General features: G+C 40.8%; 2 protein-coding genes across 7 annotated transcripts in view; one reads left to right on the top strand and one right to left on the bottom strand.

The window, feature by feature from the left end:
- mrpl18 (mitochondrial ribosomal protein L18) overlaps nucleotides 1-999 on the top strand; it is a 1,734-nt gene extending 735 nt beyond the window's left edge. Inside the window, exons 3-4 of the mRNA XM_035669300.1 lie at nucleotides 408-642; nucleotides 734-999. Of these exons, the coding sequence (XP_035525193.1) occupies nucleotides 408-642; nucleotides 734-811 (313 nt within the window). The 3' untranslated portion in view covers nucleotides 812-999. The remainder of the gene's footprint in view (nucleotides 1-407; nucleotides 643-733) is intronic.
- A 50-nt stretch (nucleotides 1,000-1,049) lies between these two features.
- On the bottom strand, nucleotides 1,050-12,885 carry si:ch211-203d1.3 (protein phosphatase Slingshot homolog 3). 6 transcript variants are annotated; one of them, XM_035669297.1, is made up of 18 exons: nucleotides 11,613-11,740; nucleotides 11,303-11,406; nucleotides 10,143-10,153; nucleotides 9,472-9,509; nucleotides 9,177-9,363; nucleotides 7,449-7,564; nucleotides 7,233-7,301; nucleotides 6,302-6,367; nucleotides 5,910-6,092; nucleotides 5,696-5,789; nucleotides 5,457-5,585; nucleotides 5,152-5,198; nucleotides 4,848-4,994; nucleotides 3,681-3,881; nucleotides 3,353-3,563; nucleotides 3,153-3,257; nucleotides 2,929-3,018; nucleotides 1,050-2,543 (listed from the first exon to the last, which is right to left on the bottom strand). In XM_035669297.1, the coding sequence occupies exons 5-18, from the start codon at nucleotides 9,213-9,215 to the stop codon at nucleotides 2,421-2,423; spliced, it is 1,620 nt and encodes a 539-aa protein (XP_035525190.1). In that variant the 5' UTR covers nucleotides 9,216-9,363; nucleotides 9,472-9,509; nucleotides 10,143-10,153; nucleotides 11,303-11,406; nucleotides 11,613-11,740; the 3' UTR covers nucleotides 1,050-2,420. The 6 variants fall into 6 exon arrangements, with proteins under 6 accessions (XP_035525190.1, XP_035525186.1, XP_035525185.1 ...); XM_035669293.1 differs by lacking the exons at nucleotides 10,143-10,153; nucleotides 11,303-11,406 and adding an exon at nucleotides 12,681-12,885 and having other exon boundaries at nucleotides 3,153-3,254; nucleotides 11,613-11,762; XM_035669292.1 differs by lacking the exons at nucleotides 10,143-10,153; nucleotides 11,303-11,406 and adding an exon at nucleotides 12,681-12,878 and having other exon boundaries at nucleotides 11,613-11,762.
- Between the last annotated feature and the right edge of the window lie 850 nt (nucleotides 12,886-13,735).

The following is a 13,735-nucleotide window of genomic DNA, read 5'->3' as shown; positions in this document are numbered from 1 at the left end:
TCTCTCTGTGTGTCTCTCTGTCTGTCTCTGTGTGTGTGTTTGTATAAAATGTCAACAACAACAATCTCCTGTCAGGTTTTAGTGCATCCTAATAGCTGAGTGTGTTAAATCTCCCAGTAGACGTCCATCACACCGGACTGTCACTTTCTGTGTTTGGAGAATGTTTTTTGGTAGAAAGCTGATGTTGTGTAAACTTGGGCACTAAAATGGTGAATCACTACAACTTTTCTTTTTAAATGAACATATTGTGTTGCTCTTCCCTAGCCTGTAGTAAACTGATTAAGTCCCACTGAGACTGAAATGTTATTTTCAAAGGAGACCAGTGCTTAAAGAAAATCAGTATCAGCTTTTAATCCTGCAGATCTAAAATTCCTCTGACCTCTCTCACTTCTGTTTCGTCCTTGCAGGTTGCAGTTTTCTCGCTCCCAGCACCATGTGACGGCTCAGGTGTTCTCCAGCAGCTCACCTGACCCCGTGCTTACCTGTTCGACCAAAGAGTGGGCCCTGAAGAGGGAGCTGCCTTCCACGACCTGTGTGGCAGCGTGTCAGGCTGTGGGCGAGGTGTTGGCACAGCGATGCCAGCAGGCCGGCATCACCAGGATGGTGTACAGGGAGATTCCCTGGACATACCGCTCTGATGCTGTGAGTACATCCAGCTACATCTGCTGTTGGAATTGTCCTTTTTTCCCCTTTAAGTCGTCACCTGCTTCATATTTATCTCTCTCGTTCACAGGTTCAATCTTTCAGGGCAGCAATGAAAGAGGGAGGAGTCGTTCTCAGTGAACCCAGGAGGAAATACATCAGTACCTGAATTTAGATGTCATCTTATTACACCTGTGTATCCCTTGCTCTCTGCTCTTTTGTTAATTATGACTGTACTGATATCAAGACGACGAGCGCTACAGTGAAGGACAATATAAAGAGAATCAAAATGAGTGATGAGAGTAAGGTTGCTTGTCCCTGTGCTTTCTCTTGTGGATAAAATGTCTCTGAACAGACTCAGTTCTTCCCTGGTGTATTATTTAATCAAGAAACAAAGGGGTTGGTGGTAAGAGTATAATCATTTTATTTGTCACTCATAGGGCTTGTTGTAAACGAGAGAGGTGCAGACAGTGGCGAGCTTAACACAACAAGGCATAGATACAAGAGTATTCAATTCTTAACTCAGAATACAGTGTGACGTTGGCTCAGGCTGTGGGAACAGTGTGTGTTGTGGGATTATAAAGTGCGTGTTTTCTTTAACGGTGAGCATGCGGGTTTCATGGAGTGAGCTTTAGCTGGGGCTTCACTGGATCAAAAGTAACACCAGCATGAAATAAGAATATTTCACATCAGCATCTAGTGACCAGAAGTCTGAAAACAGTATACTGAATAATTTATGTCGACCCTTTAAGTGTCAATATAAATACATGAGAAAACCCTGAACATTTTGCTCTCACATGTTGGTAGAAAAAACGCATGCACCCAGGTCATCAGCAATTATGTGCTGCTGTATATGCGTTACGCATACATGCAAAAACCTTGGGAAGTCACATTTATACTGCAATCAAACCAAGTGAGAAACAGCAAAGATAGATACAATATGCAGCCATCACGTCATAGTAAAAACATTTAAAAACACCGTCATAGAGTTCATATTTCATTCTCAGGTTGAAGGCACTCAAAGTCCCGGTGTTTAAATAGAGGGAATAAAAATAAAAGGGGGGACATTGGTTCTTAACATACTGACATATAGATTTGCAGTTAAATATACTATTGGCACACTGGAATAAACTGTTTGGCAGACAGGTTTGTGCCATAGAACTGGCCCTGACTTGGTCCATAATGCACAGCTTGGATACAGTGAAATCCTCCCCTCAGTGAACAATGATAACGTCTTCTGATGAGAGAATACGCCACACATTTGAAACCGTCTACCTTGGATTGGCAGCATACAGCCTCATAGTTAAAGAGGAAATAAAAAAAAAAAGAACTAATTGCATAGATATCGACTCTGGAGTGGTGACGTGAGAACTGAAGAAGGGCAGATCGCTACATGGAGGGAGAGACCGTATATGTGGCAAGATATGCTCTAAAAACACTGAAAAAATATTATGATAATACAACAATATACACTGACAATAACTTTAACCATCAGATATCCTGGCTTACACTGGTATAGCAATACTGCAACAAGATCCTTTTTAACGTTGAACCATCAGTTATAATAATAATGCTATATGCAAAACATAATTTAAAACTTTCATCATTTAAATATTCTAAAATATAAAGCCAGAGCGTATCAGTGTATAAAAAAACCTTGGCATGTTACCGGAGCACACTTTCCTTCGGGTGTTGTCTCCTTCAGAACTTCCTCTCTGCCTCCTTTATAGGTCACTCTCCCTCCTGTAACTCCCTGCCCTTCCATCTTTTTGATCTCTTTAGGTTTTGCTTTGACCGGCGTCCGGCAGGCTTCGGGGTTCAGGTGAAACATCCACATATGCTCTCTGGTGAATCAGACCCCTTCGCCCGTGGCTACGTCTCCGCCTCGGACTGCCAGGAATCTTTGGAAAGAACAAAGACGTGGAAGAGTAGCTTATAGAGCGGCTACATTTAGCGAGAATCGCTGCTGAACTATAATTTTGACAGTTTTTCAACATTAAATCATGATGAAAAATTTAATTTTCTGGCATTATTGATAAAAAAAACTCATATCCACTTTTTAATCAAAAAGTGAGATTAAACTTTTGCACTTTAAGTACTGACTAAACTGATATGCTTGTCAAAATATCAGCAGTGATTACAGCGGTCCAAGTATCTCACCACTCTTTCCAGAGTTCATTTCAACATCAGGCCCCTGCACATTTCCACAAGTTACAAATCAGCCATTTGTGTGTGCAACAGCTACACTATGAAGAGAAAGAGAGACTGCCACTCGGCATCACGTACCTGTCCTTTATCCACATCATCTAGTTCGCTAATGGATTGCATGAGGGAGAAGAGGTTCATTCTGCCACTGCGATTAACACTCGAAGCGACCTTGAGACAGAAAGAAAAAACAAAACTCCAAACATTAAGTGAAGGAGCGAGATCTGCACATAAAGACACACATGAAGCTAAACAGCTTCAGATGTAGTGCGAGTGAGTGAATTAGTGTGAGACAGCCTGCTCACCTTGTCTGGTTCATTTACTGTGATAACAGGGCTGACTCCTGGGGGCTCTGTCTGCCCGGGTTTCTGGTTGGTATCAGGCTGAGGGTTGTGCCCTACAAACACCTGCTTTGTTTGGAAAGATAAAAGAATTGAAGATTTAAAAAAAAGACAATCTGCAAGATTTAAAATGCTAATAACATTAAACGGATGTAACTAATTACCTCTGTGTCTTCCTCTGAATAATCTTTTTCATCTGGACTCTCCATGTCGTCATACTCGTCAAGTCCCTCATCGTACTCCTCTTCCCCCTCTTCCTCCTCTTCCTCATCTTCCTCCTCTGGCTTTCCTTCCTCCCCTCCTTCCTCCTTGCGTACTGACTTTTGTCTTTGTTCTCTAGACTTTCGCCTCCAGAGTGCGCTGTGACGCTGTTGGCTGGAGTGACAGAGGAACATTAGCCCACAAATCAATATCTGAAAAATAACTCGACAATGGTTGATATCTTCTTAAGATAGTCATTGTCTTGTAATTTTCATGTCAGCAATGCCTGACCTTGCGTTGAGGATGCCGTTGTAGGTCTGGAGCTGCTTCATGAAGCCCTCGTTGGGCTTGACGATGGAGCGGCGATCTCTAACATAGCCCAATGCCACATCCAGTGACCAGTGCTGCTGCTTCATGGCGTAGGCAATCACCGTGGACCCAGAGCGAGAAACACCCATCTTACAGTGCACCAACACCGCCTGTCCGCTCTTCCTGCGATACAAAGAGATCAAGAGAAGCTCCTTCAGTGGTTTAAGGACTTTCCTTGACAAACAGTGGAAGTGACTAGACATCCTGCTAGAACAACAAAAAAACTACAGAAGCGTGTTACTCTCTTTGGATAATGCATTTAAACATTTCCCAGTGACTTTGTAGACATCAATCACACAGTGCGACAGCTCAAAACTGCAAAACTGGTGGTCAGGCAAAGCTAGGAACAAAGAACATGATGTAAAGGAATAGTTCAACATTTTGAGAAAAAACACTAATGAACTTTCTGCCAGAGAGTTCGATGAGAAGACTGATGTGACCCTTGTGTGTACACTAAATATGAAACTAAAGTCAGCAAACTAATTATCTTAGATTAGCAGAAAGACTGGAAATGGGAGGAAACAGCTAGCCTGGCTCTGTCCATAGGTTAAAAAAAATCTGCCAACCAGCACCTCAAAAACTAACTAATTAACTTCATGTATCAGAAACTGTGTCATCAAAAGGTGTCTATAATGTGATGTCTTCCATGTGTTCCTATTACAGGTTTTTTGGGGTGATTTTTCCCCAAGTTGAGGGTTAAACACAGACCGTAAAGCTCCCTGAGGTAAATTGTGATTTGTGATTTTGGGCTATATGAATAAAATTTTACTTGGCTTTACAGTAACTTCCTGGCTCGGCTGGTTGCCTGGCAACTGCTGAGAGCCAAGAAATAGTCCAGCAATTAGTGTGCTTTACAGGTGCTGGCAGGCAGATTGTGTTACGACTGGGCAGAGCGAGGCTAGCTGTTTCCCTGTTGTTCCAGTCTATGTGCCAAGTTAACCGTCTTTGGGTCCAGTTTTATATTTATATATAGAAACTGAACAAATCTAAATGTGTTATGGTTAATGAAATCTGCTAAATACTGCCGAATGCTTCTTCAAAAGTTTGGATTTTAAGTGTCTTCCGATGTGTTCGGGGTTTCAGGACTACCTTGCAGTGTTGATGAAGTTGTATGTGTCTGTCCAGTGAGGGAGCAGGTCGGTGGCCTCCACATCGTACACTCTGATGTTCATATAGGTGAAGGACTCTGGGAAGAAGTTGTCAATCTCTCTCGTCACATTCAGAATGTAGCCCACACTGAAAAGCAAACAGACACAACCTTAGAGACACTGCGGTGACTCAGCAAAACACAGCAAACAATTGAGTATTGCCCATGTCATGAGACAATGGGAAATAGAAATGGGCAACAACAATACACAGAGCTATGGAAAATGTTGCAGGTGAACACACTGACTTGTTTTTCTGCAGCTCCTCAAAGTTAGCTGCGTTCCACTCGGAGCCCTGAAACCAGATAACGAAAGAGGTTCAATCGAGGTCACAGAGGACAAAAAGGAAAGGGCCTACAGAGTCGCCTTCCCTATCACTGTCAACACAGATCTCCCACAAAGGGGAAGTTATAGTCACATGACAACATCCTGGTGAAAGCACACTTCCGTTGGTTTACTGACCGAAGCATGAGAAAGACTTCTCACTATGGTGGTAAAATAAAGCTTAATACTGTTTTTGTCTTTTTCTCTTTGTAGTTGAGCAATCACTCACCAGGTAAAGGTAGTCAAATATTTTGGAGGGTTTGTCCATCTGAGCCATGGTGACCAGGATCTCGTTGTCAATGTATTCCTTATAAGGTCTCATGTCAAAGCCAATTCTGTTCTCCAGGGCAGAGTGCACCTAAAGTAGCAAAGGAAAGATCTACTTATATAGGCACACGTTCTCCACTCTAGTAGTTCTCTGACTTCATGTAAGCCAACTTCCTCTTTACATCTGCCCAGATGTGTTACCATTTTAGACGTAAGGTTGTCGAGATCTTCCGTCCTCATGATGTCTCTCAGGTGCTCTTTTATCAGTCCCTCGTTGGAAACTCTGTCTGCCGAGCTTCCCATGCAAAGAAAAAGTGAAACTTAGCTGACGTGTAACGGATGACAACTTCAATTTTCAGCTACATACATTCACTCAAGTACTACACCTAACTAGTTTCGAGGTACTTGTACTTACGTCTGTCCATCACTGTCTCTGCGAACCGACTCCAGGTCGTTCATGGCCTCCCACTCGTTGAGGCAGAAGCGGTCTGACTCGATGTGCTGGTGGTAGTGCTGGGCCCACTCAAGGCCATTGCCTGGGATCACCGCTGCCTTGACTGCCCGTTCACAGCAGCCGTGCAACACCTGCAGCACTGACCTTACAGCAGTGGGGAGGGGGAGGACAGAAGATAGCGTATATTTGAGGACAGTAAAAGTCTGTGAGAGAGGCTACAGAAGTTTATAGCAGTCTCAAGATTTAGAGCGACGGAAAGTCATGCAGTCGTTGATGAGGCAATTTAGGAAGTGATATGCTGGGTGCCATTAATGTTTTAAGATTAACACATGGGTGGCAGCTCTTTCACTCACCACATGGTCTGCATGGAAACAGGCTTAAAAATTCTGGTCTCTTCAGCTGACGTCACGCTAAAACCACTATGGAAAAAAAAGGACAGAAATATGAGCTACGATAATTAAGTCAGGGGAAGATAAGGAGAAGACAGAGAGGAATGAGGAACTAATACTGATTGCTGGACAGACAGAGAGATTATTCAGTGTAAATTAGTGATGGTTCTTGTGACGGAAGGAAAGAATGAAAATGTGAGGACAGAGAGAGAGAGAGAAATTAGCACAGTTGGAGGTGTGATGAGGGTGAACATGCTGGGGTGAAACGGCAGCCAATCGAAGTGTCTTGTATGACACTCGGCATGTGTCAGCAGATTAGTTCAAACACAGCAGTCGACAGAAGAGCCACTACACCGCGTTAGCCGGACTGTTTCCTAGAGCTGCTAAGTCTCACTTCTCACTCCTCTGAGCATAGATTGCCACATTTATGACAACCACTGTAATGAGTAGCCACAAGCCACAGCCTCAACCATTTAATCAGATTACAGCCAGTTGCTAACAATCCCGTGTCATTAAAATTTACACTAAAAGTGAGCTGGAGTGGACATTTGGGGTTTTGGATGCACCACAGTGCAACCAGGGAGTATACTTATCAGAGCTTTCAGCAGCTAAACTCTCACTGACCTTTTCATACTCACAAAGAAAGAAGCCAACTTTCATTTCACTGCAAAAACACATGATCTCCATGCTTATGTAAGGGTTTAACTGAGTGATAGGAGCAGTTGTAATTTATGGAGAATGATTCTGCTCCAAAAATAGAGACATTACTCATTCACATTATCTCTGGCCAGAATCCCAGACATCAGGCCTCACCGTCTGTGCTGCAGCCTCATAAACTCCTTGCTTGTGCTTTTACAATTTCAAACCCTCAAACCCTCTTTTAAATATTTCTCACCCATCTCCGTCCAGGTACACCTGTGTGTCGCTCCATACTGGCAGAACCAGGCCGATGGTGCACTGATCACTGCAAAGAAGCAGGGAGGACACAGAGACATAAGACAAGGAAGGAAGTTTAAATTGTCAAAGCTAAACCAGAAATTACTAACTGAGTGGAAATCTTATCTTGTGCGCTCTTTGTGACATTGTACACCAGCATCTTGGTTACACACACCTGTCTGAGTTGGGGAAATCCATGCCCAGCAAGATGCTCTCTTGTTTGTTGCCGAGGGTGGAGACAACGATCAGATACCTGACTCTGATCGAGCTGACTGACTCCAACTGCACCGCCTGCATGACGAGAGCGCAGAGGACGAGAGTGGCAGGGGGACAAGAGGATGTGAGAGACAGAAAGGAGAAGGGCATGAGGAGTGAGGCCAAGTAAAATGAATGTTCTTTACATGTTGCAGTTTCCTCTGAAGTCTGAAGTTACCCATTAAACCAAATAAACCTGTCCCATTACACACAGTGCATAATATTTTCCTTGGCCTTCCTGGGAAAATCAAATCAAGGAAGTAAATGTTTTGTTTGCAGGGAAACACAGATACTGGCTATAGTCCACTGAAAGGACCACAGTTTTGTTCTTTTGTATGTTTGCGCCCATTACCTCACAATTACCATGTCATAGCCTGGATTGCTAGATTTATTTTTCTGCCATTAACACAGCCTCTGGTTTCAGTACATTTCTGGGCAGTTGATCGCACATCGTTTTATTACTTTAATATAACTAATGCATGGTAATATAGCTGAAAGTAAAGTTGCGTGTTCAAGTTCTTGTGGGAAGCTCTTAAACCATGACTTTAAGCGCTGACAGCTGAACAATAAATTATTTAATGTAATATTTTTATTGTTTGCTATCTTATGTATCTGTTTTTTTTTTCATGACTTCAGCTGTATTACCAGGCAATAATAACAAAACTGACAACAAAAAATAAATCTCACTAAATGTTCCGAGTGATGGATTACCTATATCAAGAATGTTTTCAGAGCTGAAATGAATCCAGCAGCTGCCTGCAAAACATACTGGTCTATCTCAAGACTGGGCTTTAAGTGGAATGCGTTGGTTTTTTTAAATCTCATGTGTCCGATCCACAGCACACTGTCCCCCTACGTCTTATAATAATGTCAATCACAAACACGTTAAAGTGTGTGAGATGTTATTGCCTTTGGTTTCTGCTAAATGCATGCAACATTTCCAATACAGAAGAAGTTAATTACTCCAATAGTCAGAAGTGCTCTCAAATGTTAGAGGTGAACTGTCCACGTTATTCTCTCTTGTGACCGAGTAACAATCTAATACCGGAGATCTTTTATGTCCTAAAATCTGTGAACCTCACTGCATTGGAATTCATTGGAATTATTTTTGGTATCATGGTCCCAGGTGTGCAGTGGCACTAAAAACTGAGTTTGGCAATCTGCTGTGACTGTATGAATGTTAGCAGAAATATTTATTTTAAAATGACATTAACAAAGAAACTGGATTGGGCAGAGCGTTGCAGATACCTAATCCACTTAATGAAATAATTCTTTATTGAGGGAAAATCGGGTGTTACAGCAGCACAAGGACAGAAATAAGTACAGATAAGTAAAGAAACTTAAAAAATAAATAATTAGTAGTAAGTATATAAAATCAGGAATAGATTAAATAGAATATAGGCAGTACTTTCAGTATCAATACCAATACCAATCCTGTGTATATCACAAGATACCCATAATGCTAGGAGATCGTAAGATGGTGAAAATAGCTAGATATCTCCATATATGAAGGAACTGAGCGCACTGATGTTGTAACTGTGTGATTAAACGTGTTGATGGAAGTTCACAAACATTCTTTCTGTGTAGCATATGTCAGGTTTTCCTGATCTGATTTTCGACATGCATGTAAACACGAGGTACGCCTCACCAGCTTGATGGTATCTTCTGGTCTGAGAAGTTCCACCATGGCATGAAGCTGTCTGCTGCGTGTGTCTGGCGCTCTATCGCCTTCCTTCACAAGAGACGCTGGAGCGGGAGCAGTCTCCTCATTAATGTCTGCCCTGTCACCATCTTCCAGCAGAAGGACAGCCCCCTTCACGAGGGCAAAGCTCTCCCTACAGAGGGATAGAAGTCAGTTAGTATAATGCTGCTGTAATCTACTAACAGGGAATCATTTTGGTAGGATTGTAATTAGATGAACAATAATACTGGCGTACATCTACCTTTTCTGAAGTCTCCCTCTTCTTTGGAGGGTTTCATCCTTAAAAAATAAAATAAAATCACAAGCCTCAACAAGAATAATTTGTTTTAATGATTATAACTGTACTATACATTCCACTTTACCAATCGACTGTAACATTGCTGTTGTGCAGGTTGTTTCTAATTGTGAAAAAGAGTTTACATATGCACACCCCAAAGAACAAACTGCACTAATTAACATGAGAAAACATTGCACACTATTTCTAATGCTCCCAAAAGGGCACGTTTCAAACTTGATAAAGTGTTTAAACGCTGTAACAAACTTCCTGGGAGCATTGGAGGCTGGGTGTGTGTGATGTCTTTCTACTGAAAAGTGTGGGCACAAAAGGCTAGAAAAAAATGTTCAGTAATTTCTCGGGTGAAATGTGGTGCAACACAGATAAGGTGCAGTGGAAGAGTGATGTGAGGAGACAGACACAAAGAGTGATGTGTAAGCACAGGGAAGCGCGCACTAGGAGGGGGGCGGGATAAAAACAAAGATACTGGCAGTGAAATTATAGAAGGATAAGAAATTAAAGGGAAATACAATGCAAGAGAGCGGAGGGAGAAAGGAACTAGAGAGGGAGAGAGAGAGAGAAAAGAAGCAGTAGTAACAGGGGTTTACGGAGAAAGAAACTTGAGACAGTAACATTACCTGTTACGCAACTGACAAGTCCAGACAGAGTCAAAAAACAAAAAAAAACAAATTAAAGAGGAGAAGTGAGCAGGAGCCAGGAGAGGAACGATGAGGGTTGAAGAAAAAAAAAAGGAGAGAACACAAGTTAAGATAGTAAAGTGATTAGATTTTGTGTAAAGATATGTAACAAATGAAACTTGGACCCACAGTCAGGTCATTTATGGTTTAGTTGGCAATGACAAACACCAGAAGAGAAGTTAAGCATTGGACATAAAGTTAAATAAACTTAATGATAGAGTGACAGAATGAGAGGAGATAACATTGAAGACAGAGGCCGATTGTAGTGTTTATATGTGTGCATTAAACAGGGCTGTACGAACAGTTCAAAGCTTCATTCTTAACATTCAAATTCTAAATCAACATTCATATGCTGCATGTCTATTTATTCTGCACAGCTGCAGATAAAGATTAGGCTACACTAATATTATTAGTATCATACTATTTGTAGAACTAGATTCCACAGCTGCGTAGGATTGTTTCATACTGACCCTGATCCAAACTTTTTCTCTCCTTAGTATTGTAAAATCCAAAAGTTAAAATTTATTGAGAAAAGATGTAGTTATTTCCAAAATGTACAACATGTTTTTATCTAATAAAAAATTCTGCTTAAATTCATATTTTTTGGCATTTAGACTTTAAAAAAACAACATTTTCACTCCAGCACCTGTATTAACAGGCAGTCTAACAACACCATAAATTACATTTATAACCACAATAACAAGCCTATTTTGCCTAGAACATTATTACAGTAAATTACTTAAATTGCTAAAAAAAAAACACAATCATATTCTGTATCTGAATTTAATGATTAATTTAAGCCCTTATCGGATTAGGCTGCTCCCTACACGTAATTATGTTGAGGAAACTGTTGAGTTATATTCATTAAAGACAGGTGGTTTGAAAAAAGACTAACTCATTTAATCCAATGAATCACTTCATTCAAATTGAGGATGTTTTTTTCTAGGTTGATGACATAAAATATGACGGCAAACATCTGAAGCTGCATTTGCAAACCAAAAGAAGCTTTGAATGTTATAACATGACGTTCGGCACAGCCCTAGCATTAAAGAACTACAGTGGCGGAGAGCAGTTTGACAGACAGAAGGTGATCCACTCACTCTCTGATATCACTGTAATGAAGGTGAACAGGAGCTCAATCAGTTTGATGATACTATATCTGTGGTAAATTAGTAAGTAACCAATGCAATCACATCCCTGGCAACTGGAAAACAAAACAGCTTGTTTATCATTCTGGCAAATGCAGCTTTGATATCCACAATCGGGAACAACTGCTTTTCATGCAAAACTTGTAGGGTTCAGCATGAATGAGCTCTTTGTAAAGCAAAAGTTAAACAATATTACGTCTGTGTATAGGATGCAACATGTCAACAACTGTGAACAACAAGGCACAGGCATGCCTGAACTTACTGGACTGGAGATGGATGGGATCCTATGCAAGGTCAACAGAGCCATTGCACTACTCTACAGGTATGTATGCTGCTGGCAAGCTCCGACAGGCTCCACAAGTTCCTCCACCAAAAGTGTGCGGTGGGTGGGGCGACACGCTGGTATTTTTTTCTGAAATGACACATGGATATTAGGGTTTGATTCCTGAAGAAAGGTCTGAGGATTTGCCAGTTGTTGTTTTTTTTTTTTTACAGTAATTTTATTGTTTAACCCAGTAAAAATAAAGTAGGGTTAAAGAATATATATATATATATATATATAAATATATAAAGTAGGGTTAAATAACATATATATATATAGTCAAAGGTTTTGTCATATCTGGTTGTATTGGGCCACCAATGATATAACTGGATTCACAGGATCAATGTGTCAATCAATGTGTGAAGTATCTTGTTATTTCCACTCTGTAGATTAGCAGAAATCAGATATTTTAATCTATAAAGGTTTACTCAACTGAGATCCCAGAAAATCAAACACAAAAAAATAAAAACAAACAGGTAGAAAAGACACAAAGCCTATCTCGTATTGTGGTTGAGCTGAATATATAGGTTGTAACGACTGTTAACAAAGCGCAGTCTCGCAGATAAGGACGCGTCTAAAGTGTAAGAATATAAAAAAATGACATACCAGTAACCGGAAGTGAGCATAATGAGACAAATGTCTGCACTAAAATCTCCCCTTGAGGGTTTCTCGACTCTGTGCACTGCTGACCATCAACATGGTATCAGTAACGCCTGCTTTAAGCTTTAGATATGTGTGATGTGTCTTCAGCTCGCTGCATGCACATCACACACCGACTTATGACAGATGAGTAATCATTAACAATAAATAAATAAAGTGTTTTGATCCTGACTGACACGCTAAAAAAAAAAAAAAAAGACCTCGGTTCGTCTCTGCAACAAACCACAAACAACAAACCTGTTATCGCGCTACCAGCTGTCGATGACACCAACCACTGTGTCCACGACATTAATGTTTGTATATATTTTAAAAGCCTTTAAAAAAAAAAAAAAAAGACACATTTCTCACCTTTTATCAGAGCCCAAGTCGAATTTCCTGCTTTTTAACGCGGCTTCTTGTTTGTTCCTCAAGTAGGGAGCGCTCCTCAGTCCGCCCTCCGCTGCTGTCGACGGTGAGGACTTCACCATGTACAGCAGTGCGGCCCGGTGCGAGGCGGCCCGGCGCACGGCGCACTGAGGGAGCGGACACTGACGTCATGCGCTGTGTACCCGCAGTGGGCCGTAAAAAAGTTAAATTATATATTATCAGCGCCGCTTAAACAGCAACATGACCAGTGTCCGTGGTATATTTGGTGATATATATATTTTTTTAATAATAATAATACTACTAATAATAATACATTTTATTTAAAAGCTCTTTTCTAAATACTCACTGCGCATACAAGGACATCGATCAGCGAAACAATATAAAACAGTACATTACATACGTTAAAAACACATTAGACTGAGCTAGATTTTAAAAGCCATTTGTCACAATTGTTACCGTGTGAGCTGCTTGGTGAAGCTGTAGCCAGGTGGTCTGATTATTAACTAATTAAAGGCTGTTGTAGGAGTTTAATAGTCTATTAGTGCGTCAGGATTTATTAACTAATTCATTCATTTGTAGTATGTAAAAGCTTAATATGCAGAGTCACTTATTACAGGCTGATATTTCCAGTGGTGTACTCTTGTACTGTCAGTATATATATAAGACTGTTCTTAAGTAGTTCAATGTCTACTTCATACTTTCTACTTCTATACTAGGGTGGAATAAAATACTGCACTTCTTCTTCCACTACAGTATGTCTATATAAAGTCATTAAAATAAGCCCCACCTTTAAAGTAAGTATAACCCAATACACCACTCTGAATGGACCATTCTGCAACAACTTCTTGGTACTTTGTTTGTTTTAATGCAGATACTTTAGTACTTTTACTCAATGTTGTATGATTCATTTCACAGTCATTTACCCACCACCACTGTATTGCTGTGGCATGTGTATTATTAGTCTCAGTGCGCATGCGTCGGTGTTACGATGTTGTCCGCTCCTTGATTTTTTACATGATCCCAGGAAGCGAAATCAG

Source organism: Morone saxatilis, unplaced genomic scaffold, assembly GCF_004916995.1.
Source record: "Morone saxatilis isolate NCDOM2014 unplaced genomic scaffold, NCSU_SB_2.0 Contig22, whole genome shotgun sequence".
In the NCBI taxonomy this organism is placed as follows: domain Eukaryota; kingdom Metazoa; phylum Chordata; class Actinopteri; family Moronidae; genus Morone; species Morone saxatilis.
The sequence above is the reverse complement of the archived record's forward strand: the minus strand, read 5'-3'. Positions and strand labels throughout refer to the sequence as shown.

Coding starts and splice junctions, on each gene's coding strand:
- si:ch211-203d1.3 (XM_035669292.1), bottom strand. CDS start 11,657: ATGGCTCTGTTGACCTTGCATAGGATCCCATCCATCTCCAGTCCA. Junction 9,364..9,471: donor AGAGGGAGACTTCAGAAAAG/GTAGATGTACGC, acceptor ATCCCTCTGTAG/GGAGAGCTTTGCCCTCGTGA. Junction 2,544..2,928: donor ATGATGTGGATAAAGGACAG/GTACGTGATGCC, acceptor TTCTTTCCAAAG/ATTCCTGGCAGTCCGAGGCG.